Source organism: Chaetodon auriga, chromosome 7 (genome assembly GCF_051107435.1).
Source record: "Chaetodon auriga isolate fChaAug3 chromosome 7, fChaAug3.hap1, whole genome shotgun sequence".
In the NCBI taxonomy this organism is placed as follows: domain Eukaryota; kingdom Metazoa; phylum Chordata; class Actinopteri; order Chaetodontiformes; family Chaetodontidae; genus Chaetodon; species Chaetodon auriga.
The window spans coordinates 7360184-7383815 of record NC_135080.1 but is presented as its reverse complement, the minus strand read 5'-3'; the positions used below and the strand labels follow the sequence as shown (position 1 = coordinate 7383815).

Sequence of the window (23632 nt, the reverse complement as noted above, 5' to 3'; positions counted from 1 at the left end):
ACTCTGATCTACAGCCAAATCACCAGGCAGACATGATTCAAGGATGCAGTAAATTAGTGGCAAGACAAAGAGGAGGAATTGCTCTGCCTCTGAGGATGCTGCACAAATCTCTCAACTGCTGTCTTGATGCTGCATCATGAAAGCACGGGAACGACCGAGACAGCCTCAGATAGAGGGGTTCCTCTGCACTTAAAATCAGTGAGCGACATCAGTAAGTTTGTCCACTGCATGTACATTCTAGATTTCCTTTTTTTTTTGTCTTTATTATAATTATTATTTATATTCACTATAAAGGAGGGTTAGGGTTAGTTGCAAACAGGCCAAACTAAGATGGCAAACATACCTGCCAAACATCACCATGAGAGCATTGTCACTGTGAGCATGATGACATTAGCATTTCGCTAAAAGCACTCAGAGCAGCTAGCATGGCTTTAGATTCTTAGCCTCGTCCTCACATCCAAGAAAGCTTGATGTAAATGTGAGAGGGTGTTAGCTTAAAGCAGTCTATTTTAGTCGTGATGTAGTGGAAAAGCAGATGTTTTCAGTTTCAGTGCTTGTTATTTGTCATTCTTTGAACACCTGACGGTTTTCAAAATCATACCACACTGTCACGTACCTCAGTGTGGATACCTCTGGGCCTCGACACGCAATACATTTCTTGACATTTTAGTGCTCGTGCAGAACCAATCACCCTATCACTCTGCTTTTTTTCCCCTCTCTCATGTCGCTCCCGCACACTCTTTCGGCTAAATCCGGCTCTCAATCTCACATCATCAGCCTGGATGACAGCAGGCGGCTGAGTGAAACGGTGTCAGGCACGTTAGCTTTCGGAGACAGTCACAGTTAATGCCCCTAACCCCGTCAATTTGTGAGCCGAGATTGAGTTTCCAGAGCAGCATGGAGCGTGTGGTAAATCTGTTGACTGTGGCAGACGCTGAAGTTTGCTTTTGACGGACTTCCAGACCAACATTGTCGAAGGCTCCGGGTCGTCTTGTCCATGGGACAGACCGTCTGACCTCTGCTCTCGGAGAGGGCCTGTGGTCGACCTCTGGCGAGGCTGTGACAACATGTGTGGAACTTGTGCAAAGCGGAGACACACAGTATGAGTAAAACATACACTGTGCAAGCTTTCCTCTCTTGTACTCATGGGTTCTTTGTGCTCGGCTGCTGCAGTGAAGTCACGGTTTGCGCAAAAAGAGCAGCGAAAGGTTTTCATCAACCTGGAGCTCGACGGTAACTCAACTCCAAACTTACTTCACAGAGCCTCGAGAAAATCAGCGCTCACTTCATTTGGCAAACAACCTATTTGAACAACTACTGCAGCATCCAGACGGCATAAATCATTATATTTTATGGTGCTTAAGTGCTTGGCTTGGTACAGCAGGTAATAAATCGGACAGTACGGTATTAAATGTTGTTTAACTTTTTTCCTCTTTTGACAATTTTTTTAATCTGTCTCTTTTTTTTTTAACCTGATTCTCTGCAAAGTCATTTAAGGCCTTTTTCTTCAAAAAATAGGTCAGAACCTGAAGGGTACACTAGGTTAAGACCGTGTTTCTCATTTTCGTTCTCCCATTTGAATTTTATGAGCTGGTATGGGATTTCATGCGAGGGATCCCCTTCTTCTTCTGTACTTGCTGAAGCAGCAACATTGCACCGTGCAGAATGCTGCTCCTTACAAGACACGGCTATTTTCTATTCACAGCGTAGGGCTCTTCCCTCTGATATGGAAAGTGAGTCTCAGATATGTGAAATGCTTGATCTGCTCTTTGATGTTAAGAACTACACTGATCGCTGAACTCCATAAATAGCGTTGGTTCATGCACAAATTTCTGGCCATAAAGCTTCCTCTCTGACTTCATGAGGCTGTGTTAATATCAGCTCATCATATCGGAGGTATTATGATTAGATTCAAGACCAATGGGTGCTCATAAATGCCTATGAAAGTATGAATCCTCAATCCAAGAAGCTCCAATAATTCACAGGGCTCAAATTTCTTCTTTATTGCTGAGCAGAAGCATTCTTTTTCAGCTGCACACCCTCTTTTACTCGTATTCATGACACAGCAGGGACAGCGTGAGTTTGCTCCAGTTCAGCCTCTTAAAAGTGCAGCAGTGTGCTTCTCACCCTCTGCTAATTCACCTCAGGGCTGACTGCACTCCTCTATTTTTTATTCTACCCCCTAGTCTCCTGAGTCTCTTTAAAACAACAGAGAGGGTGTTTGTCCTATAAAATATATATGACATTTGTTTCGTTTATACTGTCATATGTCAGGCGAACATATTGTAGCCGCACTGAAGGCATCATTTTAAACTGAGTTTAACGGGTTTTCCAGCTGAAATAAATATAAACGTTCAGGTCTTTCCATCCATTTGCTTTTTTTTTTTCCAACATCTCTCATCTTTTTCTCTCTGCAGATGAAGCTGTGGAACAAGTACAAGGTAACCAGTATCCCATCTCTGGTGTTTGTGGACGCAGCTACGGGGAAGGTGGTGTGTCGAAATGGTCTACTGGTGGTCAGAGATGACCCGAAGGGTGAGCTCGGCAGCCACACACACACACACGTGCAGTATATTATTAGTGAATACGTCAACACGCCAATTTATTTTTGTTTCCTGACCTCAAGCTCTGACCTTAATCCTCTTTACTGAATGGTTAACCTCAACCCCAACCGCCAACCATCCAACCCTAAAAATGCTGCTCTTTAATGAGGTAATAGGAAGACATTTGAGGGTCAAAAGGACAGAAGAACATCGATCAATTTCTCGCACACTTTGTCTGTCATACCTGTGTAACCCTGAATTCTTAGTGGTTAGCGTTCTTCAGCCTCTCCAGGCTGCAGGTGTTAGATGGGATACTGCTGCTCCTTGAATAATCTCTTTAAACAATGCCTGCAAGTCAGTAACACGCCCAAATTCACTCGCTCTGTGTTTACATCAGACTGTCTCCTCCACCTGTTCTCCATAAAACAGCAGGTAGGAACTAAAATTCCCCTGAGGGCATGGCGAACGTGAGCAATGTAAATGTGATAGAAAATGCACATTAATGCTGTTCTGTGACGGTCACGTCAGGATAATCAGCTGGTGGCATTAATTCTCCAGTCAGCTGCTATCAAAGATTGCAGACTGGAGAGTTGGAGGTGTCCTGTCAAAGGTTTTATAGGCATTTCTTTCATAATGGTGGTCTATGGGGAAAATGCACAGGGGATTTTTTTCATTGCAATACCGCGAGTGGCCACTGGGACGAATTGAGTGACGTTTAAATCATGAGCTTCATGTACGTCATGATTTTTTCACTCATTCTGTTGCTATTGTGCTTTGCCACATTCATTTTTATCAATATACCAACTTTTCCACCTCAGCCAACAGGGTTTTTTTTTCTTACATATCTGCTCTGTTTTTTTAAACAACGTGCTTAAAAACAGGTGAACGGAAAAGCACTTAACGTTAATAAGACTTGAACTTTGCAACAGTCCAAAATCATATAGTGGAAGTATTCCAAATAGAGTTATAAGTAACAGTGTATTGTGCAGCACGACTTGACTGAGTAAGATACAGTTCAGGAAAAAGTAAGCCAAAATGCAGTGAGTACAGTCACACCTCATTCTCTGTAATGATGTTTACCGCATACCTAGAGTTCCCTGTGGAGATGCTGCTCTGCCACATCATTCAACATTTGGCTAAAACATTTTGCAACAACTTTTCCCCCTCGTTTGTGTTGATGCTGCCGTAATTATGGTGCTGCATGAATATTATAGCGTGTCCATGTCTCGCTCCCTCATCTGCAAACCCTATAATTTCTGCGCTTTGAAGTGGAGACAGAGAATTAACAAGAGTGGGCTTGCATTCCTTTCCTGTGCAGAGGACGTCCTCTGTGGCTGCGAAGAGCTCAATATTTTAAAAACGTTGCCTCTGCAGATCCTGTTAGGTCAGCATGAAAAAAAGTGCCATTAGTCATGTGAGAAGGGAGAATAGCGGCACTATGGCAGCACAGCAGTGAAGCAGAATGGATTTCACATGATTGTGACAGATTTTGCAGCCTGGTTAATGAAAGCCAGTCCAAGCCTGCAGTATTATCCACGATTCATTAACTGTTCTTCCAAACTTGACGTGGCTGGAGAAGAGATTAATCTCTGGCCTCGATAGCAAATATGGGCACAGGCACTTAATTATGCCTTAAATCTCTAACTCTGCTCCACCACTTTCAAAGAAAAACAGACCTACTTCTTTGTTTTATGGTGCATTTTGATATATTTTCATGTTCATGTTGTTTGAGAGTCAGACTGAGGGCAGTTCCTGACATGACAAATCAATTCAGCTGCAGCAGCTACGGTTTGGAGAGGAAAAGGGCACTAAAAGTTTGCCGTACATGGAGACTGCGAGGGGCGGGCGAACGATTCAGGACACCTCTGCCTTTCACTCTTGATCAAAGGCCTGACTTGAGTGGCGGCAGACTAGCCTGCAGCGCAAAGATGGAGTGCACTTTTACAATCAGGACAACAATGAAAGGCCGCGGCAGCGCTGTGCAGACGTGTCATTCCTGCCTAATGAAGCCCTAGACAACCACGCTCGCATAAAGAGGCCATTATGAAGCGGCCATACAAGGTTTTATTTACGATTACCTCCTTTTTAATTCGGCTGCACCAAATACATCTCTAGAGCTTGACGGTAACAATGGGGACAGCTTGAAAAGGAAATGGAAAGTGTGGAAGAGAGCGGGAGGGAAGTATTCCTGGCAACCTTCATTTGCTTGAGAGGCAACGCTTTCAGTCATCATTAAAACCATATTTTGAGTCTGGTGTCTATTTCCAAGAACAGATGCCACAAAAAAGCCTGTAAGTAATGTATACATGAAGTACACAGGACTGTGATATTTAACAGGCATGACACAGACAAAGCGTCTCTGGTTTAGAGCAACGATGAGTCGATTTGACAGAACTGGCAGAATATTCATCTGCAGTTATTTTAGTAATCTAATAATAGTTTTGGATCATTTTTTAAGAAAGAAAATGAAAAAAATCTCTGGTTCCAGCCTCTCAGAAGTGAATATTTTCTGGTTAAATCAAACAATTAAGACAGAAGATTGCAGCTCTGCTCTCATCCTTTGACTTACCTGGCACACTGTTTTTACCCGCTCCAGTGCCGTGGCTCTGTGGAGAGTAATACAGATCCGTTCGGTTGGTCCAGACCGAAATATGCCATTAGTTATTGGATAGATTACCCTGAATGTTCGCGGTCCACAGAGGACAATACATAAAGACTTCAGAGATCCCCTGGCTTTTCCTCGCGCCACCGTGAGGTTGATAGTTTGTGTTATAGTGAAGTGTCTCTACGACTGAATTCTGGATGGTTGGATTTTGGTCCACACATTCATGCTCCCCTCAGGATAACTTGTAATGATTTTGGTGATCTGCTGATTTTTCATTGAGCGCCATCATCAGGCCATTTGAATTTGTCTTGTATTCTGTTTTTTGGCCAACATTTTCAAGTCTCAGCTGTACTTTGTAAACAGTGTTAGCACGTAAAACTAACTGAGCTGCTGGCATGGCTGTAGACTCCTCCTCTTCCTTTTCTTATCTCTTTTCTTTGTGCATGATTTTTTCCTCCCTCTCCATTGCCCGCTCCACTTTCCGACCCTCTCCCAGGCCTGGAGTTCCCCTGGGGACCAAAGCCATTTGCAGAGGTGGTGGCAGGGCCTCTGCTCAGGAACAACAGGCAGACAACGGACAGCAGCTCTCTGGAGGGACACTACGTGGGGGTGTATTTCTCAGCACACTGGGTGAGTACAGAAAGGAGAGAAGAAGGACAAAGTTCTTTGGATTTTCGCTGTTCTGTCCTCCTAACTCCGTCTCCTGGTGCGAAGAAAGGGCGTCGCCAGCAGAGCGGAGCAGGAAGAGACACAGCAGTTCATGGAGACAGATAAGAGAGAGGAGCAGGAGGGTGGAGGCGACTCTATTGTGTTTGTGTGTTTACATTAACAGTGGTCAACCGTCCCTATCAGTCCTTTCACCGCCACCTCTTGGCCTTTTTAAAGTCGGCATTGGTAACCCCGCCCCTCTGACATCACCACCATTGTCTCTTTCTCCGCTGGACCTGCTGATATCCAGTAAAGGTCATGACTCAGTGATGCACGAAAGGCGCTATATCATCAGCGGACTGTTTTCTGATGAGATGCAGTGCAGGCTCTCCGAGGCCAGTCGGCACAGCAGCTGCCAGAGCCGCAGCCTCAGAGACCGTCTCTTCAGAACGGTGACGCCTGAAGGCTGGCTCGCACCCCAGACTCGAACAAAATTGAAAAGGACAAGTCACAAAAGCCATTACAGGAGTTTATTTGCAGTGTTTTTACACCACTTTCCCCTTGGTTATTCATGTAAATCTAGCTACTATTAAAGTCATTTTACGAACATGGATTGCCAGCACCTGGCCTTGCCATCCGTTTACACAGAAGTGCATGTTAGGTTGTTTTTGTTCCCGCTCGTGTTCTAGGGACCTGAAATGGCCCGTGGCAGAGAAACATGACCTATATTTTACTGCGCATTTGCTTTTTGCCTGAAGTGTGAGGGGATGTTTCTTTTAATTCATTACAGTAAAACTTTAGCTAAAAATCTAGTTCAGTCACAAACATCTGCAAACAAAAGCCCACATAGGTCGCATTTCTGATGCTTTAGGATTGACACCACATTGTCCAAACCATAATGAGCATAGAGCACAAGATACAGTGTTTACCTCTGTGAGCAAGCGAGGAAGAAGTCAGTTAATGAGCAGTGAATTGATCGAGGCTTTGTGCTGCTTCGCGCTCTCACTCCGGCCATGCCTTTGTGTTGGTGTGATGCGTATTCGTGACTGGATCAATGAAAGTGCTTGACATACTGTAGCCACTATAACCAGCTTGAATGGTAATGAAGTACGATCTGCATCTAGTCAATAAATTAGAGTAGGTAAGTTACTACATGTGAGATGATATTAATGAGAATTTATTTTTTTGGTTACACATTAAAACTGCAGACAGAGACATACAAATACAGATATACAGACAAACACCTACATTTGCTCTCTATATGTTACTTCAAAATAAAAGCCTGTGCAGGAGAAGCAAAAACCAGGAAACATATCCAAACACCTCTCATTAAACAATCAAGGCAGGATGAAAAGGATTCCATAATAACATACTAATGCAATGCTCATCAGCATTGTACGGGTTTATGGTATTAATAAAATCAATATGTTTTACCAAATACTTCTATTGATAATCTGCCAGTATTTTATACATGAATGCTGGTGCTTCTGTTAGATGTAGGTTATGGAGTTTATTTTTAATTTCTCGACCTTCAGGAAATTTTGCACCAGAAAATAATATTTAAGCTAATTCATGATATTAAAAATCTGCTGTAATGTCTCAGAAACACAGCGGAGGGAGGGAGACTTTTCCTGACAGCTCACATCTGAGAGTCCCTGAAGTTCTTTACCCTGTCTGATGTGAATGTTCAGTGTTTGTATTTTACTACATATCTCACCAGTGGGAAAGCTGACAGGGAGAATACAGAGAACATGAGAGGGAGAGAGAGACGCTGGAAGTTAAGACTGCTTTGTTTTCCCTCCTGCTGCCATGGTGCTCTGATGTCATCTTAATGCCAGCCATACCACCGCTCCCCCTGCCTGGAGAGAGTGTGGGCTCTCCAACACACACACACACACACACACACACACACACACACACACACACACACACACACACACAGAGCATCAAACACTCTCTCAAGCTAGAGCATTACAGCAGGATTACTGTTTTAAGAGGTCCGGGCTATATTTGAAAGAAGCTGGATACAAAACAAGAGAGAATTACTAGTCTGTGGAAAGGTGTTTGGTGACATACAGGAAAGAGAGTTTGGAAATACCCAAAGCAATGGAGGCTGCTGCTGCTGCTGCTGCTGTATGTTCACTCATTCACATACTTTTTCCCCTCTTTCTCTCTGTTAGTGCCCGCCGTGCCGCAGTTTGACCCGGGTCTTGGTGGAATCGTATCGAACCGTCAAAGAGTCGGGTCAGAAGTTCGAGATCGTGTTTGTCAGCGCTGACAGGTACGACTGGCACGCATGCACACATCTGTCTCGGTCTGTCAAGGACATAAATAATCAGTCCTCTCTACTCAGCTGTTAATTGAGACCACCAAACCACCATCTGTTGTGTTGCTGTTTGGTGCTTTCCAACCACGTCCAGGTCGGAGGAGTCCTTTAAGCAGTACTTCAGCGAGATGCCGTGGTTGGCGGTGCCGTATCCGGATGAGGCTCGGCGATCGCGACTCAACAGACTCTACGGAATACAAGGTATTTCACAGCCACCTCCTCCTTCTCATCTTCAAGCTGAGGGAGTGTTTCTTGCCGCAGAGCTTAGTTATGTCACACACTGAAACACTGGCACGATGGCTGACAGCTCTCTGTGCTGGGCAAGCAAACAGCGACACAGATTGCCCTGCAGCCTGAGGAATGTGGGCCTATTATCAGGTTTATAGTCTTGTTCGCCGCGGAAGTGCTGCGCCTCTCCCTCTGTGCCTTGCTCTCTTCTCCTGATTCCCTCCTCTGTGTGCACGGAGGACTCTGGATGAAGTTAGCGAGAGCTGCCTCTCTCTCTCTCTCTCTCTCTCTCTCTCTCTCTCTCTCGCTCTCTCTCTCTCGCTCTCTCTCTCTCTCTCTCTCTCTCTCTCTCTCTCTCTCTCTGGCCTCTCCTGCAAAGTATGTGAGGAATGCACTGAGGAGCGGGTCAAAGCTGCCCCCCCCTCCCGCATTCAGACCCATGCAGTTCATGATGGGCCCCCACCTCTGCTGACTGCAGTCCACATGCGCAGACAAGCACACACTCACCCACGCACATTGTTTACTCCCGGATGGTGTCTGTTTCTGATAAGGCCGTTAATAAGGGAAGGAGATTGTAATCAGAAGGATGCTGGGAACCAATGACATGGAAAAAAAAGAGTGGGAACATCATGAGTGAAAGCAGGAAGAGCTGCAGAGAGGCAAAAAGTAGTCAGAAATGGCCAAAAACATCCCCACAACAAAATAATCTCAGCAGGAGAGGGAGCAGGCTGCGTCATGAGGCGATGATTAACAGAAATGGCCACAACTACCTCCTGCGCTCTTGCCCATTTCCTGCCCTCCTCCCTTTGTCTTCCTCTCACACCATCCTCACCTCCTTCCTCTCCCTCGCCAGGTATTCCCACGCTGATCCTGCTGGACGCAGAAGGTCACATGATAACGCGACAGGGCCGCGTGGAGGTGCTGAACGACCCGGAGTGCCGGCTCTTTCCCTGGCACCCGCGGCCCGTGCTGGAGCTCAGCGAGTCCAACGCCGTGCAGCTCCACGAGGGGCCCTGCCTCGTCCTGTTTGTGGGTGAGTGGGCCGCTCGGCATGGGGCTCTGCCTGGAGCTCCATGTGTGTGAATGAAGTGGCATTTATGTGAAGCATATTGAATGTCAGAAAATTCTTCCAGTGTTAAAAGGTCCAGAGGTCTGTGGGAAGTGCTCTAGTATTTATCAATCTATTTATATGCTAATACAGGAGGTGCACAGAGGCAAAATGGAGTTTTGGAAAGCACAGAAAAATGACTGGGACATGAGTGTAGGCTACAGCTTTTATGAGGACCGAAAAGGGCTAATTGTCAAAGTTAGGAATGATAACAAAAAAGGACAATAGGGCACTAAAAAGAGTGATGACCTTCAAAATAGGAGACCATCCTGGTGTCTCTACAGGTCAAACTGGACTAAAAAACAAGACAGAGACCATCTGCACAGTTGCTTTCATGTGCTCACGTAGTATCTGTCCACCAATCATCTCTCCTTCCCTGCTTCCCAGTTCACTCATCCGTGCATTTTTCCTCTCCCAGGTGTCTTTTTTCATACTTTTAACATCTGTCTGTGTCTCTCTCCTGGTTCCTTAAGACGCAGAGGAGGAAGGTGAATTGGAGCCGGCCAAGGAGCTCATTCAACCAATAGCGGAGAAGCTTATGGCCAAGTACAAAGCCAAGGAGGAGGAAACGCCACTGCTGTTCTTTGTGGCTGGAGAGGTGAGATAAGCCCCTGGAGGCCACTCAAGACAGAGTGAAATGCCATGTCACACAAACTTGAGTAGCTGAAGTCTGGCCTTAAGAATTATGACCAAAATATGTGAAGCAGGGAACCTCAACATTAAACAATAAACTCTCTGGTGGACAATTCATTTAAAGTTGCATTTCTGGCCACCAGATTAATGTGAGTCCAGTATCCCTTCTCCTTTTACCTCTGCTTTTGCTCTCCACCAACTCCTGAGGGAAATATCTGTCTCTTTAGCTGTTAATGCTCCACTGTGTTCACGTGCTACTCTGCCGTTTGGTGCTGAGCAGGTACTGCAGACTTGATTTTTAAGTTGTTGCAAGCTCAGAAATCAAAACAATAAGCTAAAAGACACTAAAATATGACAACTAAGAAACATACATGTCTTGTGCATTCCTGTGTTGCAGTTTCTTATTCCTTATGAGCCTACATGTAGTACACTGATACCATTATGGATGTAATAAGCTAATACTGTCCAATGTTTGGTCAATTTATCAAATCGCCTCTGACCCTGGTTTGTGTCTGCACCCAACACCTTGGCCACTGTTGAAATGGCAGCAATCAAGGCCACTCTTTGAGCCTCTTGAACCTGCAAGAGAGACACTCCATCCATGACCCAGAATTCAACTGGGTGCCCTTATCATGATTGGTAGACCCGAGCGTGCCAGCAGGCTTTCTCTACTCCCTCGGTCTGCGTCCAGATAATCCCTCCATCTCCTTCTTTATCTCCTCCCACGTCTTCCCTGTGTGGGATGGACCCCGCAGTTTTCATAACTCTTGTTATCTCATCTTGCTCTGTCCTGACCTTTCCAGAGCTGGTGGAGTTAGCAGCAGCAGCAGACATAATTACCAGATTAGCTTTGTCTTCCCAGCTCCCCTGCTCTCTGCCCTCCAGCTCCCCTTCCTCCCAGTTCCCTCTGCCCAGCAGTCTGGGAGGACTGCGCTGGTTTCTTGTGTCGCACATCAAGGGCAGGCTCAGGTTTCGGCCGTGGGGCTCGCGCATGTGCTAACTGTCTGACACTGTGTCTGTCCAAGGCCCCTCCAACCTGATGTCAGCCTTGAAATGTCACTGACATACATACAGAGAAGGAGAAAAGCTTACGTTTTGTGTTTCGTGTTCATTGTCAGTGTGCCAATATTTATTTGACCTAACACAAAGAGACATTGTTGGACTGGAGCTTGTCGTGATCCAGAGGCGTCTTGTGTTATTGCTGCAGTCTTAAGTTTGCTTTGTTTCCCATGTGGCACACATGCTAAGGCAGATATTTTTACATCCATGTAGCGCAGGTATAATTTCCTGGCTCTTGTTCAACCGGCTATGAAATCACCCGGTTTCATTTCCAGATCGGGTTCATGGTCAGATATCACTTCACGTTTGAGGCGTTCAGAGAGCGAAGCTTCCAGGCTCTGGGCTCAGATTCCTGCACCTTGGCCCGGGTTCGCCCTGGTAGTCGCACGCTCCTTGCCAGGCCAGCTGCTGGGTTTTCTGTGTCCATGAGGCAGCAGTATGTTTGCAGTCTCTCAGGGGGAGGCTGAGCAGACCAGGCTGAGGCGAATGACACAGGATCTTGTTACCCTACTGAAAAAGCCATAAGCCTCAGAGTCGTATACTGACTTATAAACGCAGAATGAAAGATCTTTTGTTCTTTCATTTCTGCTGTGTAGTAGCTGTTGCATGCAAAATGATCTCCAGTGGTATTATCCAGGCATATAAGAATTTAATTGATTTTGTGGCAAGCAGCAGTAACTGTTGCCTGTGATTATGTATGTAAAGCTCAATGAATATGATATTTTTAGCCATGCAAGCGATGTGGCTTCTAGCGAGGGCCATGTCGGTCTCAATCAGTCCACTTCATTGGCCCTCAACTGTTAAATGGATGCTATGAAATTTTGTAGACACTCGTGGTCCCCAGAGGAATAGTGGCCATTGTCAAAAATTTGATTGATCCAGGCCTTCGACTTTTGCAATTTGCAGCTTCTCTAGGTTGCATTGAACTTTGCTGCGTTACTGTAATTTGAGTATTTTTGAGTTTTGACTGTTGGTCGGACAAAACAAGGAGGAGGAGGGAGGCTGAAACGATGTCACCGTGGCCTCTGGGATATTGTGATTGGCAGTTTTCATTGTTTTCTGATGTTTTAAAGACCAAACAGTTAATCAAGGAAATAATTCGTGAATTATTCAAAAATGAAAACAATTGTTATCTGCAGCTTTATTCACATTTGTGGTTAGTTGAGTCAAATGTCTCACCAGCTATGAAATGAATTAGTATGAAATGTGCTGCAATCATGTTCCCTTAAGAATGAATGGAAATAACTTGGGGATCCAGTAATTTGTTATCAGGTCAAAATTTTAGTTTGTTCATTACTTTTACGACTGAATACCTGCAAAACTAATGATGTTTAGTGCTAATGTTAGCATGCTAACAGGCTAAACTAAGATGGTGAACAAGGTAAGCATTATATCAATGTTAGCATTGTTGTTATGAGTATGTTAGCATGCTCGTGTTAGCTTTTAGCCCAAAGCTAAGTGCAGCCTCACAGAGCTGTTAGCATGACATGCAGACTGTTGATTCTAAACACAATGAAAGTTTCATGTTTATCTGCTTAAAAAAACATAAAAATTGCAATAAGTGAAAGCTTATTAATAAAGATGAATAAATGTGATCATTTTTATTTCATTTTCACGCAGCATCGATATTTTAAAAGGAATGCTGGTATTTAGATCATGAGGAGAGCATCTCTTTTTTTATGTAGGCTCACAAAGAATTTGTGTTTTTATCACTTTATTTTTTTTATCTTTGTTTTAATCCAAGTTTTGTAGCTCATTTAACTCCAGAGATGTCCCCCAGTTGATGAGCGATTAGTGCTGAGAATAAAAAAAAAACTAAAATTTCACACTGATGGCGTTTCCTCCCCAAGACATCAAAGCTGGCCGGTGAGATGGATGCAGCCCCAGCTCCGAGGCCAGCGGGGAGGTTTGCTATCATTCTCAGTTCAGGCCTTATCAGATGGTCATCGTCTGCGAAATGCCACAGTGCATCAATAATCAGAATAAGCCTGACATGGCCCAGCAGGTTCCACACGGTAAACACACGCTGAGCCTTATCACAGCTGCGAGTGCGGGCTACAGCAGAGAGGCCCTTTGTCTTTTTTGTTCTGAGCTGAGCTGCAGAGGGCGGGGGGCCTCTGGAATGGCTGCACCTCACTAGAAGCAGTTTACACAAGCAGATAAGCCAAACAAAAGAAGATGCATGACTTCCTACGGGGGCGAAGACCGATGCAGAGATTACATCGCCTCATATCGGAGAGGCTGGAAAGGCCACGGTGACAGATTGTGGAATTTCTCTCTTCTGTGGTTTCTTTACACTGTGTGCCCAGATGATCTCTAATCTGTGCTTAGTATGACTGCAAGTGAGCATGCAAGACAAAGCTTTTATATGTGGAAAGAGAAGTGAGCAGTATTTCACTCGTAACAACATTGTCCTTAGTGACAGCTTACATCTGTGGGTATTAAGTGGTCAATGTATGGTGATTTGTAGTATAATGAAATGGGCTCCATTCAGAGGAAGTTAGCTGCCTACAACAAAATACCACACTGCAACTCATCTGTTCCATCTGTTAGCAGTTTTGCAAAGTAGAGGTCACAGACTTCATCTTGGCATACTTATCCTTTTTAGGTAGCAGCGCGGCCAAGCTATTCAATGAGAAGTCTGAGAGCTGATTGTGTGGTTTGATCCATTTAGCAAGAATAGCTGTGGATTTTCTGATAACAGGGAAGACACAACAGAGAGGCCTGAAAGGAGGGAATGCTTGAGCGTTATATGTAGCAGGAAATCCATCCAAAGTCGCTTCATCTTTGGCTTTGTTTTGACAAAACTCACATTGGCACATAAATCAGTAACAGTATTAACATCAGAGGCGCTGCCTCCATGAGACGTCCAGCTCTTTGTTGCAGTGCCACCCTCTGGCCCTTTCTTGTTAGTTCTGCATCTCCAACATAATCTTTTCCATATGAAACTGATCTTTAATCTCTGCGAGTCCTCCTCTGAGCCAGCAAACTAAGATGAGGGGAAATCAGGCCATGCTGTCATGAGGAAAGGAGAACGCCTCAAATGATAGTAGCGTTACATATCTAATAAGTGAACTGTGTGACCTCACAAAGCGCGACACATGAAAGCTATTTGACTTCGAGATGACGAGAATAATGACTCCGTGTCAAGGCAGGAATGCTGATTTCCAGCAGCATTCCTGGCTCGAACCAAAGCTGAATTACAAAAGGGTGTGATTTCTTATTCAGTCTCAATAATTAATGGCCCTTTCAGGCTTGTTTGAAAGTTGCTGCCTGCCTGCTCATTTGTGTTACCTGTGGCTACGGGGGCTGTAATCCTGACATGTAAAAGGGTGAAAGGTGACATCAAGCCTCAGGCAGAACATGAGTGAAGCAAGTAAATAAAGCCAAACCTGGCAGCAATCTATTTGTAACACATTCCTTCACAACTCCGCGCTGCCGTCTCCTGCCCACGTGTGCTATTCAGATACTCTGATGAGACTTATATCTGACGTAAGTGAGCTTTTGAAAAAGGAGGGATGTTGTTGGACCCCCACCTGGTTCCTTCCTGTCTTTCGACACAGCAGGATGCATGACTAAGCCTCAGCTCGCTGGTCTCTTTGGGCAGGCTGCCTGCAGGAAGACAGAAGAGAGAGTTTCATATTCTCTTTCAAGAAGTGTGAATTAATAAAGATTGTGCCAGGCAGCTCTGAATTTTATGGGGTAATCTCAATGTAGCATAGTTCAAGTAATGGGTGCTGTGGTTTCCTTTGCCAAAAGCAAGTCTGAACTGATGAGCAGCAGAGAAATGGGTAATTTAGAGTGTAATTTCTCTCCTGGAACGTATCCAATGTTTGACTTGCATGTGTGTCAAGAGTCATTCACATGCCATGTGAGCAGTGGATGGATCAGGAGACAAGTCACCCCCACGCCTCAAAGAGAGCCGTGCCACTCGCAGTCCTCTTGCATCTTTCTCACTGACATTTGCAGGTATTTCAGGTGTAATCACTGCACCTGAAATTCACGATTTTGTTCATGTTGTAGATGAAGATGGTCTAAGTCAATGGTTTTTTTACTTGCAACCCCTAAAGCTACGTCCTCATGGCAACCCTTCACAGTGTGCATTCAGTATGTCCACAGGGTGTGGCCAGTTTGACTAAACATAGGATTTGAGTAATTAGAAGGTCAAATTCATTTACAAGATAACAAGCCCAAATTAAGAGCTGTTCAATGCTCAGCTTGTCAAATGAATGTCAAAGAAAATGCTGAATTCCTGCACACTGTCAGCACTGCAGTGTTGCTCAAGAGGCTTGTTGGTCAAGAGACTTAAAGCTGAGTGTGCAGGAATTCAGCACTTCCCTTTCAGAGACAGGAATAACAAAAAATCAAGAAACTAAATTTCTGTTTTTCTCTCGTCTTCTAACCCCTCAGATTTATCTTGGGAACTAACCATATGGCACTATACACAATATTATAGAGTTAACTATAGCAGAGCTATTTTGTAGTCAACATTTTGGAATTTGCTTTGAAATGGGATCACGATGTCCCCACTGGAGACTGAGCTTTTTTGACTTCAGAACAGAACCTTAGGCTCTGGTTTGGGTCGGTTCCCAGTGGGATTTAATGCATGCATGCATGTTAGGAACATACCACTGCACCTTCACGCAGCATCACAGTAATCACCGTGTTTTTCTTCTTCTGTTTCGCCTCAGGATGACATGACTGACTCCCTGCGGGACTACACAAACCTCCCAGAAGCAGCGCCTCTGCTCACGATCCTGGACATGTCGGCCCGTGCCAAGTATGTTCGCGACGTAGAGGAGATCACGCCGGCCGTAGTGGATCAGTTTGTCAGCGACTTCCTGGCTGAAAAGCTCAAACCGGAGCCCATCTAAAGAGGAAGTCCAAATATAAATTGGACGTACTAAATGGGACTCACTCCATCATCGCTATGCCCCTCACCCTTCCCAGCCTCCCACTATCTCTCCCACCTCCCCCCTGACTTTGTCAGACTGTTAGAGAGATGTCTCACTTTTTACTGACATTTAACATTTTTTTAGACATGTTCCTCTTTTCATGGAGTCCTCTTTCTCCTGTGGTGCCTTGCATTGATGATAGTCCCTACAGTAATATATATGGAGATTCTGTTGGTTCTTGTTTTGGTTGTTTTGACCTGAGGAAAAGTGTTTTGTTTTTTTTTTGTTTGTTTGTTTGTTTTTCACTCGATAGCTTTTCTGAACTCTAGAGAAAACCAGAGAATTACCCAGTGGACCTACTTATTCAGCTGATTCTTTGCTTTGTGTTTTGTCCGCAAAATCCTCATTACTTTTGGTTTATGAATGATGTTGAGAAAGAATACGATGCATTTTTACAGCTGTAATTCACATGTAGTGCAAATGTGCTAAACCTCAGTTGGATGTAGCCGTAAGCCTTTATGGCCCTATTTAAAAAAATAAAAATAAAATAAAAAAACATTATGACAGGTGCACATACAGTAAAGATCACATTATACCTGCTTGTAACAGACCAATGACTGATGTTTTACACCCCCTGTGTCTTGTTGTGTGTGTTATGATGTGAGTGAAAGTCATCTCTTGCCAGTTGTTAATGGTGGTTCTCATCTCAAAGTCATTATGAGGACTTTCTGTGAAGGTCCCTTAATGACAAGGCCAGGTTATTTCTGAAGGCACAAAAACGGCATTGGAAAAGTGTTGAATGTATAAATCCCTGTACTTCAGTCATGACTCCTCACACCCATTAAAAATTCACTGGTAAGTGCAAAGTTTTGTTCCTTTTTAAGCTCGACCAATAAAGTTAGCTCTTGGATATGTAAAATACACACAATGCAACGACTCACCAGTTCCTTTGTTAGACGTGTTTAAATAAGACCCATGGCCTCAAAGAAACTTCATGCAAATCTTGCAGTTATTGTAGAAGGGAGTATGCAGACTGACTCATTTTTGGCCATGTATGAAATCCAGGTGGGGTGTGTTTTGACTAAGAGCTCTGCATATTTGCATAGACAATGTGGCTGCAGATATAAAGGAGGGACATAAGACACAAGCCACAGCGAGTCTGGTCCTTTCTAGAATAAATGTGCCTCAAGTGCAGGAATCTATTTCAGGCTCTGAGGGACTGTATGAAAATTACTTGGGGGGCGAAGAGAAGGACAGTTATGTGCTTTATTTTTTTTTTTGTAGTCTTACTTTTGTTTTTCTTGGAGAGCAGACCATCTAACCCCACACCTACGATGGACTGCTTGCAGTTCTAAATGAATGCCCCTGAATTAACCTGGAGGTAAAGACAGCAACAGTGAGTTTTATCTAACGAGCTTGGTGCAGGAGTTATTTGTGTAACCAGCAACAACAAGAGGAAACAAAAGGATAAATAGCTCTGTGAATCTGGATGTCCAAATCAACCAACGGTCAGATGAAGACAGAAGACTTTTAAAAGACCATTAGCTGCAGTGAAGTTGGTAGGCCTGAGTGTGGGACTGTCTTTAAAAAGACAAAATGATTAATCATTAATCATTAACCAGAGATAACAAATTCTTTGATTCAGCTTGAAATTCAGTGTTTTATTATTAGCAGGAGAATGGAGATGTATATTACTCTGTTCAGTCTGTACTAACAAGGACGCATGGTACACAAGTCACATACTAATATTTAGAGCTAACATCATGAAAACTGCTCAGCTTTAGATTTCCTTTGCTTCTCAGATGTCTGCATTAGTTTTAACAGCTGCTTCCTGCCCTCAAACAGAAGGATACTGGCAGCCATGGCTGAATTCAAGCTGTCCATACTGGGGACGACAGGAATGAAGAGCCTGTGACCGGCAGTTTTCTCAGCCAACTGGACTGCTTCTAGGCTCAGACCGTGAGTCTCTCCACCTATCACAAGAGCCGTGGGGCTCTGAGCCCAGCTCTCATGGTACAGCTTTGTGTCCACTCGGGGAAGTGAAAGTCCCTCTAATTCACAATCTGAGTCAGAATCAGACTCAGAATCGTACTCCTCGTAGCGCATTTTATTGGGATTCGGCCTTGCGCTGACCCAGCCATAGTCTCCTGCTTTGGAGGATTTGTGAGACTCATTAACTTGTGAATCGTTTGCTTCTCTACTGGTGTCAGCGCCACAGCTGCTGTCAGCCACATGGACAGTCACAGGTTTTGGGAGGTGATTTTCAATATCATTCCAGCCCAAGCTGGGATAGATTGGAAGGCGGAAATGGGCGCCCATTGCTGCACGCAAAACTTTAGGCTCCCAAGCATCAACACAACCTGTTGGTGGAAAAAAATAAACAGATTTGAAAAACCAGAAACAAAGATGCAAAGCCATTTTCCAAGGTGGAGTTCTCTAGGTCACATCGCTAATTGATAACATGGGCATACCCTTGGTAAGCAGGACATTATGGCAGCCAGCAGCAGCAGCACATCGCAGCATAGTCCCAAGGTTGCCAGGGTCTCGGATGTTGTCGCATATCAGGGACATCATCACTGAATGACCTCTGTTTGTGAAGTACAATCGTGACGGGTCCGGGCGAGAAAATATGGCTGCAGATGAAGAGGTCGAAGTCAGCAACGACTCAAGAATATCTGTGCTTCATAATGAACCAAAACAAAACATGCCCTCACCGATCACTCCTTGTGGGGCCACGAGGTCAGACCAGATCTTGATGTCCTCAAACTTGACTTTGACTAGCGTGGCCCTTTTCAGCTTGTCTAAGGGCAGCTCTCTGAGCCGATCCACTGTACTGAAGAACACCATCTGTGGGATGGCTCCAGCATCCAGAGCGTCACAGATCAAACGTCTGCCCTCCAGGAGGATTTTACCCTGGTGCTCCCGAAACGTCCTCGAACGAGCAACACTCACTAACTTCCTGAAGGACAGATATGCAGAGGGATGGATTACAGGAAGTGCGAACATGTATAATTATCATAATTATGATTACTATTTCAAACACATTGTGAATTACAGCATTACTTTGCATTTCCACATTTTTCTGCAAAATCTTTTTCATTCAAAAGACGCTGCCAAACTTCTCAAATATTCATGTTTTATCTAAATCTAGCACAATCTGATCAAAGAATGTGTGAGCAAGCTTATGAATCTGACTCCATACAATGATCAATCTATGGACACATTCAGGATCAATAAGCAGCTAGGCCCCTCTCAGTGTTCACTGTAATACTGGATTATTCCTACCAATGCAATCAGCATCATTTTCATGCTGTAGGTGCTCGAGGTGGAGCCAATTTTCTTACATGCTGTATTTCAATCTAAAATGATAAATTATATTTCATAATTTGATCACATGTTTTCATGTACAACATTAATCTGGAACACAACTAGTAGCTATAGTTGCCAAAAAATGTACTGAACTAAAAAAGTACAATATTTAGTAGAATTACTAATGTGCGTAAAACATTCCTCCACCGTTTTCCTTTGCATGCCAGTGTTGTGATCTGTGACAATCATGGAAACAATTCACTGCTGCATCATGCAGTGACACTTACGCCAGTCTTTTATCTCCAGGGAAAGCCCTCTCGAAGCGCAATCCATCAGTCTGATCCTTTGAAACAGTAACGTGAGTATCCTTCACAGCTGACTGCGCGTTACCCCTCGCCTTCCCAAAGTCACGTTCTTCGTGGTGTTTTGTTGTAGCTGTGACTTTTACCTCCCTCTCTCTCTTAATGTTTTGGCCTGCTGGCTGAGATAGTGGCGTCGGCTTTAGGACTTTACCCGTCTCGTTTTCGGGACACAACACTCTGACAGGTTTCCTCCTCAGTCCGCGTACATACCGTTTTGATTCCACAATGCCGTTTCCTCTTGTTAGAAAAGCATTTCGCTCTATTGAAAGAAGACATATCACGCCTCTCACGTACGCTGCCATGTCGGTCCCGTTTCTTCTTCTCTTATTTCGCGGGATACTATACAAACACAAGCTATCCTCCTTACCGCCACCAGCTGTAATGTAGGTAAAACTACATTTACGCGTCTAAAATAAATCTAGCAAACTGGATAATGTTAATAATTCACTGCGTGGGGGCTTATTGCCTGACAATACTACCAAACGTTTTAATTAATTAGTCTATTCATAATTTCCTCTTCTTTATCGTTGCTAGCTTAACCAGTCAATGTAGCTCCTCAACTGTAACCTCGCGAGAGAATACGATATACTGGGTGATACCATTAACCTGGATAGCTAGGGGTGGCAAACGTAGTTTTATTACTTTTTGTCTTGCGTTAAGTTGTTGCGCTTGTCCATAATATAATAAAAAGTAATCAATTGACAAAAGCTGATAGAATGTCTAGGAATTGTATTTGCAGTTGTAAATGAAGCCTGTTTGCTCATTCGTATCTATTGTACACCAATCGATAACAGAAAAATCGATCATCAAGGAAGCTTAATCCTTCCCTGCACAGCGATCTGCAATTCAGACACTATTATCTGTCAACAAACATGGCTTTGAGACGAGCGCTGCATTTTGTTTTCAAAGTTGGTGACAGGGCCAAAACAGCCACATTTTACCGAGATGTTCTGGGCATGAAGGTACTGTTTCTGAGCTTCATTTGATGGTCAGACGTGACTGAAACCATTGATTAACTTTTGTTGTTGATAGGGTACTCTCAGCTAAGTGTTGCATAACGTTGCGTAGCTAGTATAGCTAATTCCTCCTCTGTCATATGAGTGAAACTCGAGTGTTTTTGTTTTCCTGATGAATACTTGATCTTTCATCTCTTATTCATTTTAGATTTTACGTCATGAGGAATTTGAGGAAGGCTGCAAAGCAACGTGTAATGGGTAGATAAGGAGGGATCTTAAACTAATTGAACTTTGTTTCCACAAAGTTTTACAGAACTGGTAATATCCTAATACTGACCACTACCCTCATCCTGTATCCATACAGCCCTTACGATGGAAAATGGAGCAAAACCATGGTCGGCTTTGGTCCAGAAGATGCCCATTTTGTAGCTGAACTGACATACAATTATGGGGTGGGGGAGTACCAACTTGGCAATGACTTCTTGGTGGGTGAGAGGTCATTTGGAAACTTGAGAGATAACATGTGTTATGTAGGGTACATCAGCCTTGTAAAGGGAGATTCTCATATATGTCTTCACATTAGGGGCTCACTCTACAATCAAGTAAAGCTGTAAGCAATGCTAAACGTCTGGGATGGCCTCTGAAGGAGGTAGGAGAGGCTCTGTATCTGACCCAGGCTCCAGGAGGGTATCCTTTCTACCTTGTCGACAAAGAGCAGCCTGCCAGTGGTGAGTATCACTGTAGTTTCTCCAGAACTCAAAGGAGTACAATTTTAGTTGGTTACAGCTTCTCAAATACAAAGAGTTGCTTGGTGTCCTAGCATTAAAAATGTATTATTATTTATTATAGTGTTAGATATTTAATGTTATTCTATGGGTCAGACTCCCTATCCATATGTTAATATATTTTGTATTTTATAGGGTTCATTACAGCCTCTGCAGTATGGTTTGGTTTCCTGAAGTAAGGCTAACTGTTACTACATTACATTACTACTCACAGAAACAAGTGCAGTATGGAGGAAGGAGCTATCTGTCTGGTCATTGCAGGTGTTTAAGCATGCCATGCTGTTTCTAACTCTGTTACTTATCACCTGTAACCTTTGATCATTTGCTCTCAGACCCCGTGCAGAAGGTCTGTCTCGGAGTATCAAACCTCCAGATATCAACCGACTACTGGACTTCGCTCTTGGGAATGAAGGTGATGGAAAAGAATGAGGAAAAGAAAATGGTGCTGCTGGGATTTGCAGACACTCAAGTGAGTCAAGTGTCAAGAAATAATTATTTTGTATTCTGTGTTCTATTTTCATAAATATGAAATGTATATTAGTCTGGATGTTTTCATTATATTCTTTGTCTTTATGCAGTGTAAACTGGAGCTTCATGATATCAGTGGGACAGTAGATCACGGAACAGCATTTGGGAGAATAGCTTTTTCATGCCCACGGGAGCAAGTAAAATATTATTTCAAGGATACATCTTTATGTTTGTTAATATTTTGAGAAAAATAATTTTCACTATCATAATTTTCATTATTGATATTTTATTACATTCCACAGCTGCCTGACCTCGAAGCCTTGATGAAAAAGGAAAATCAGAAAATTCTCACTCCATTAGTCAGCCTGGACACTCCTGGAAAAGCCACAGTCGAAGTGGTCATTTTGGCTGATCCAGTAAGTGCATCACCGTTGCAATGCTGCAATCTAGTGAGAGTAGTCTCTGTTAAAAAAATGTTGACTGGACAATGGTTGTTTTAGGATGGTCATGAGATCTGCTTTGTGGGAGATGAGGCTTTCAGGCAGCTGTCCATGGTGGACCCTAAAGGAAATGACTTGCTTGATAAGGTTGGTTTTGCTCCAGTATTTTCCTCTCTACATTAAATATGCAAAATGTGTTGGATATTCACCAGGCCTATGCTCTTTATGCTTTCACGTTTGTAGGCTATGGCTGAAGATAAGAGTGACGAGTGGTTTGCCAAACACAACAGACAGAAAGCTGCTGCATGAGATGAAGGGGCTTGCCTGGATAATTGTGCGCCATCAGTTTCTCACTGGTTCATTTGATGATGAGTTGCTGTACAAGGCACCTGTAGCATAAAGCTTTTTCAGCTTGCAGTACGAGATTTATTTTTCCCTGGACGCAGGCCATGAGGCACAGTTGCATTGACGCCACTTTGTAAAAGGACCAATAAACATTGCTCCTATCAATAAAGCAGAGAGGTGGGCAAAAAATCAATTTAACACAACTAATTTGTAAAAAAAAATTATGAGCCCACATTTGCTTATGGGCCCCTGTTGACCCTCCACCAACCACCTTCTGTGTATTGTGTATCCAAAACATTGTATACATTGTATCCCCAGTAGTGCTGTAATTGCTGAAGTAGTACTACCTGGCTGCAAGATTTCTGTGGGTCACTTTATTTAGGGAAATATGCCATGCAAATGCAATATAAACTACTATAAGAAAGGTCTTGATTGTAGATTTAAACAGGGTCCCAACATGACATAATAATGCAGAGGCTGCCTTATTGTTTATGTTGTTTTTTAATAGTGCACATTCCAAATTTGCAGCATATCAAATTGCCAAAACTCAGATACATGCAGTGTTACTGGAGCTTTTGGGGGTCTGGGACCCTCAGGCAGTTGTTTGTAAATCCAGCCTTGGGTACCAGCTGATGAAGTATGCTATGACATCCAACATGATGCTGTAAAGAGCAGGCTACAGATAAATGCATTCAGTATCATGCAAAAGTTTATTCATGTGGTTACAGTGAATCTTATAATTTGCAAAATTACACAATGTCACTCATCTGGTTCAAATAAAGTTTGTCTCTAAGTTTTCACCTTTATGAAACAGTTTATGACTATATTCTGCCTGTGTGTGAACCGGTTTTATCGGATGTATGTGAAGTGGGGGGGACTGCTGAACAACCCTTTATATTTGAATGCATAAAAGTTAATATTT

General features: G+C 43.6%; 3 protein-coding genes across 4 annotated transcripts in view; 2 read left to right on the top strand and 1 right to left on the bottom strand.

Moving 5' to 3' along the window:
• The window catches only part of nxn (nucleoredoxin), a 56422-nt gene extending 39518 nt beyond the window's left edge, over nucleotides 1–16904 (top strand). The window contains exons 2-8 of one of the 2 annotated variants that reach the window (XM_076734872.1): nucleotides 2418–2535; nucleotides 5645–5778; nucleotides 7977–8077; nucleotides 8217–8323; nucleotides 9204–9383; nucleotides 9932–10056; nucleotides 15842–16904. In XM_076734872.1, the coding sequence (XP_076590987.1) occupies nucleotides 2418–2535; nucleotides 5645–5778; nucleotides 7977–8077; nucleotides 8217–8323; nucleotides 9204–9383; nucleotides 9932–10056; nucleotides 15842–16024 (948 nt within the window). In that variant the 3' untranslated portion in view covers nucleotides 16025–16904. The remainder of the gene's footprint in view (nucleotides 1–2417; nucleotides 2536–5644; nucleotides 5779–7976; nucleotides 8078–8216; nucleotides 8324–9203; nucleotides 9384–9931; nucleotides 10057–15841) is intronic. The other variant, XM_076734873.1, reaches the window with a different exon arrangement.
• A 779-nt stretch (nucleotides 16905–17683) lies between these two features.
• mrm3a (mitochondrial rRNA methyltransferase 3a) lies at nucleotides 17684–20303 on the bottom strand. Its single transcript, XM_076734871.1, has 4 exons — nucleotides 19642–20303; nucleotides 18760–19004; nucleotides 18517–18678; nucleotides 17684–18405 (listed from the first exon to the last, which is right to left on the bottom strand). Exons 1-4 carry the CDS (start codon nucleotides 20016–20018, stop codon nucleotides 17807–17809), a joined length of 1383 nt encoding a protein of 460 aa, XP_076590986.1. The 5' UTR covers nucleotides 20019–20303; the 3' UTR covers nucleotides 17684–17806.
• Nucleotides 20304–20347: 44 nt separating this feature from the next.
• glod4 (glyoxalase domain containing 4) lies at nucleotides 20348–23510 on the top strand. Its single transcript, XM_076734870.1, has 9 exons — nucleotides 20348–20678; nucleotides 20881–20930; nucleotides 21037–21157; nucleotides 21256–21400; nucleotides 21790–21926; nucleotides 22036–22122; nucleotides 22228–22341; nucleotides 22426–22512; nucleotides 22609–23510. The coding sequence occupies exons 1-9, from the start codon at nucleotides 20589–20591 to the stop codon at nucleotides 22672–22674; spliced, it is 897 nt and encodes a 298-aa protein (XP_076590985.1). The 5' UTR covers nucleotides 20348–20588; the 3' UTR covers nucleotides 22675–23510.
• Nucleotides 23511–23632: the final 122 nt, after the last annotated feature.

What these genes read in the sequence shown, in the direction of transcription:
- mrm3a (XM_076734871.1), bottom strand. Translation starts at nt 20,018, where the DNA reads ATGGCAGCGTACGTGAGAGGCGTGATATGTCTTCTTTCAATAGAGCGA. An exon ending in GGCCCCACAAGGAGTGATCG is followed by an intron (nt 18,679 to 18,759) that starts GTGAGGGCATGT and finishes CTTCATCTGCAG; the next exon opens with CCATATTTTCTCGCCCGGAC. An exon ending in TAATGTCCTGCTTACCAAGG is followed by an intron (nt 18,406 to 18,516) that starts GTATGCCCATGT and finishes TTCCACCAACAG; the next exon opens with GTTGTGTTGATGCTTGGGAG.
- glod4 (XM_076734870.1), top strand. Translation starts at nt 20,589, where the DNA reads ATGGCTTTGAGACGAGCGCTGCATTTTGTTTTCAAAGTTGGTGACAGG. An exon ending in AACTTGGCAATGACTTCTTG is followed by an intron (nt 21,158 to 21,255) that starts GTGGGTGAGAGG and finishes TCTTCACATTAG; the next exon opens with GGGCTCACTCTACAATCAAG. An exon ending in CAAAGAGCAGCCTGCCAGTG is followed by an intron (nt 21,401 to 21,789) that starts GTGAGTATCACT and finishes ATTTGCTCTCAG; the next exon opens with ACCCCGTGCAGAAGGTCTGT.